The sequence below is a fragment of the Triticum urartu genome, chromosome 5A (genome assembly GCF_056163025.1).
Source record: "Triticum urartu cultivar PI428250 chromosome 5A, HENAU_Tu73, whole genome shotgun sequence".
Classification (NCBI taxonomy): Eukaryota; Viridiplantae; Streptophyta; class Magnoliopsida; order Poales; family Poaceae; genus Triticum; species Triticum urartu.
The window spans coordinates 469,801,563-469,805,117 of record NC_141877.1 but is presented as its reverse complement, the minus strand read 5'-3'; the positions used below and the strand labels follow the sequence as shown (position 1 = coordinate 469,805,117).

The 3,555-nt window shown below is 62.6% G+C and overlaps 1 protein-coding gene across 1 annotated transcript; it reads left to right on the top strand.

Moving 5' to 3' along the window:
* Positions 1 to 1,064: 1,064 nt before the first annotated feature.
* On the top strand, positions 1,065 to 2,794 carry LOC147972021 (uncharacterized). The gene is made up of 3 exons (XM_087524204.1): positions 1,065 to 1,952; positions 2,034 to 2,231; positions 2,534 to 2,794. Exons 1-3 carry the CDS (start codon positions 1,065 to 1,067, stop codon positions 2,792 to 2,794), a joined length of 1,347 nt encoding a protein of 448 aa, XP_087380330.1.
* The last annotated feature ends 761 nt before the right edge of the window (positions 2,795 to 3,555 follow it).

Genomic DNA, 3,555 nt, shown 5'->3' with positions numbered 1-3,555 from the left:
GCCGCTTGCTGAAGGGGGGCCGTCTTCTTGGAGCCGGCCCTCTCGGGGCTTTCTTTACGAGGTTTTTAGGGCCGGGCCACATTCTTGCAGCTGGCCTGAAAGGTAGCCAGCTGGGGGAAGGCGGCCCCACGCATTCGATGCTTGGAGGCTCGATCGGCCTATAATTTTGCTGAAGAGCCAGGGGGAGCCGGCTAGGCTACCCATGGTTATTTACTCCGACAGTAGTCCCCGAAGCTGGTTGGGCTCCAAGGCAGAAAAGAGATGAGAAGCTCAATCAGCTTCCTATCTTGAGGAGCCGGAGGCTGGGAGCCGGGTTTGATCAGGTGCGCCGTCTTCTGGAGGGCTTCGAAGCTTGAAGGGGGGAACCAGGCGGTGTGCGAGTCAGGCTGCGAGCTGACCGCTTGCCGCCTGCACGCCACATGGCACCCTACGGTTGGAAGGGCCTGCCAGCCCACGCACGCGACGGGATGTTGCCGCAGTCCGAGGCCCACCACTACCGGGCCTTGGTCCACGCGCGGATCTTCTGTGGCCCGGATGGACCGCGCACCTCGCAGTGGCGGTTACCGCATGCCGTTAAGGCACAATAATCGCGGGACGTGGGGGAATGGGCGCAGTTAATCCCACGTCCCGCCACGCCTCGCCTCCTCGGTTTCGCCGCACGAGGCTATAAATAGGGGGGGAGGGGGAGTGGCAAATGCTCGCATGTTTGCCCTCGCCGTGCCCCTTCCTTCTTCTTCTTCTTCTCCGTCGCCACAGCTTCCTGCCGCCGCCCGGCTCTTCCGCCAATCTCCTTGGCTCGCCGTTGCTCAGCCGTGACAACAAGGTTGTCAGAATCGCGATTCTATTATACGATTCTATGACTTTACGATCCAAACTAACTCCTCTGATTCTACGATTTTAGTTCATAGAATCTACGTTTTTACGATCCCGGCAGTGAAGATTCTACGATTTGCGATCCTACCATCAGAGCTCCGATCCGATTCAAAATCGCAATTCTGACAACCTTGCGTGACAGGGTCGCGCGCTCTCCGCCGCCGCGCCTTTCTCGTCGCCGCGCCGTCCCCATGGCGATGTCGAGCTCCTGGGATGGCTCCAACGTCCATGACAACCACGCCGACTTCCTCCACCGGACGCGGCGGCTGCCAGGCGCAAACTACGTGCGGGTCCATCTCGCGCCGGAGAGAGAGATCTCGCCGGCACCGGAGGAGGACGAGTGGGTAATCTTCCGCTCGCACTGCCTACGCGGCTTCGGCCTGCCGGCGAGCGGGTTCTTCCGCTCGTTCCTTGAGTTTTATCATCTCCAGCTGCATCACCTCACTCTAAACGCGGTGATGCTGCTGTCGGCCTTCGTCGCCCTGTGCGAGGGCTTTCTTGGCGTCCTCCCCACCCTCGAACTCTGGGGGGAATTCTTCCAGTGCAAGCTTGGCACTGTCGTCGCGGGCGTGCCCACCCCATGCGGCACCTTCATCGCCATGCGGAGGACGAGTGACAACAATCCGTTTCCGCCCATCCCGCTGATCCAGTCGGTGAAGCCCTGGCAGAAATCTTACTTCTACGTGAAGAACATCGCTCCGCAAGGCGACTTCGTCAATCTGCCGGCTTACGTAGCCGGCCCGCCGGCTGGGAGGCAGCCCTCATGGTCCTACCAGGCTAGGTCGCTGTCTCAGGGTGGGGCTGCCTCCGTTGCACGGCTCCGGGTGATGATCCAGTCGGAGGGCCAGACCGGGGCCGACCTGGTGGCCGTCTTCGTGGAGCACCGGGTGCTCCCGCTCCAGGGCCGACCTCACACGATCTGCCAGATGAGCGGCCGCTTCGACCCGTGCCGGCTAAGCACCAAGGAGATGCCTCACGCCGAGGTGTCTTACATGGTGAACTATATTTCCAACTGCAACCTCACCGAGGAGTGGCAGTACGGCAAGGAGCCGTACTCTCGCGCCAATCCTCCGCCTACGGTAAGTTTCTCTTCTTTTCTTCTTTCCCTGTTGCCGGGTTCACAATGGCCGACTCCTGACCAGTCGGCTTGTTTTCGGCAGAACCCCATACTTCTGCCCGCAACCGGGGCTGCGGGGGTGGAACGCCAGTTCCTCCCCAACCGCGCGGTGGACGACGTTGACGACCCGGACCTGGGGGCGGCCGCCATGGAAGACGACGTCGTAGGGGAAGGCGGCGAGGCAGGCGGCCCTGGGCTCGGGGCCGCCTTCAAGGACTGGCCGGATGACGATGAGGCCGAAGTTGTTCCGCGTCGTCAGCCGGCGCCCGATCATCAAGGCGCGGGCCCATCTGCCACGCCGACTACTCGTGGTGGCGCGCAGAAACGCCGGGCCGCATCGACCCACTTCGGCAGTCAGCCAAAGAAGCCCAAGAGTACCGCGGCGGCGACCAAGCGGGATAAAGCGGCCGCGAAGGCGGCCCGCTTCCGCAAGGTGGTGAAGCAGCCGCAAGCGGTTTCAGCGTAAGTGTCGTTTTTCTTACGCCTTTCTTTTTCTTCTTCTGTTGATATTCTTCTAAGCCTTCTTCTTGACTTATCAAACAGGGCCCCACTTTCCCTCTGGCGGTCCCTGCCGCCTCCATAGTCGGATCCGTGGGAGGGTCTTCAAGTTCCTGCCATGTGGATCCCTGCGCCGATCTCCTAGAGGCAACAGAGCGGAACGCGCGGGAGGAGCGGGAGGCGGAGGAGCGGAGGGCGGTTCGGGAGGTGAGGGAGAAATCGGCGGAGGTGCGAGCCGACGCGGCTGCCAAGGCCCAGGCAGAGGCCGCGGCCGCGGAGAGGGAGGCGGAGGCCCTGCAGAACTAGCCTCCGTAGCTCGTCATCCCCCTTCATGCCGCAGCTCCCGACATCCCAGTGCCCCCGACGGAGGAGGCCGGCCGCGGCCGTCCGGCGATGGAGAAGGAGACGGAACCGACGCCGCCGACTGGAAAGGGTCAAGGTGGCCGGCCCGACGCGCCGCCCGTGCAGCCGGCCGGAGGTGAGCCGACTGTGGGGGCGGACCTTGTGGTCCTGTCGCCGTCTCGTCGGCACGCGGGGAAGGCAACTTCAGCACCGGAGCCGCAAAAAGCTGCGGGCGCTAGCCCGTCGGCCCAGGACCCGGAGGCGGTCGGCGATAGCTCGTCCGGGTGGACGCCGGGCGGTGGGACGACCGCGCTGAATGTGGCGGGGCAGGACGTCCGGAGCCGGCTCCAGGCCCAGGCTGACGCGCTGAGGCAGTATACTCAAGAGTTTCTCATGACTCGAACAGTTATTCGGGTGAGTCCTCCCGTTTTTCGTTGATTGCTCCTAATTTCTTCCGTGGGGGCGCGTCAACGCACCCACTGGGTGTAGTCCCCGTGTTCTGAGTCAGCTGCTGAGCAGGCGGCTTGGAACTTCTTAGTAGACTTTGATTGCCGTCTTGTTCTTACTCGCGTCTCTTGTCTTATCTGCAGGAGTACCACAACCTCCGCGCAACTGCTTTCAACTCCTAGGCCTAGGAGTTGGACCAGAAGGCCGCTGACCTAACCGAGAGCCGGAGTAAGTGCTTCATCTTTTATCTCAAGTGGGGGCGCGTCAGCGCACCCACT

Coding starts and splice junctions, on each gene's coding strand:
- LOC147972021 (XM_087524204.1), top strand. CDS start 1,065: ATGGCGATGTCGAGCTCCTGGGATGGCTCCAACGTCCATGACAACCAC. Junction 1,953..2,033: donor GCGCCAATCCTCCGCCTACG/GTAAGTTTCTCT, acceptor TGTTTTCGGCAG/AACCCCATACTTCTGCCCGC. Junction 2,232..2,533: donor CGGATGACGATGAGGCCGAA/GTTGTTCCGCGT, acceptor CTTATCAAACAG/GGCCCCACTTTCCCTCTGGC.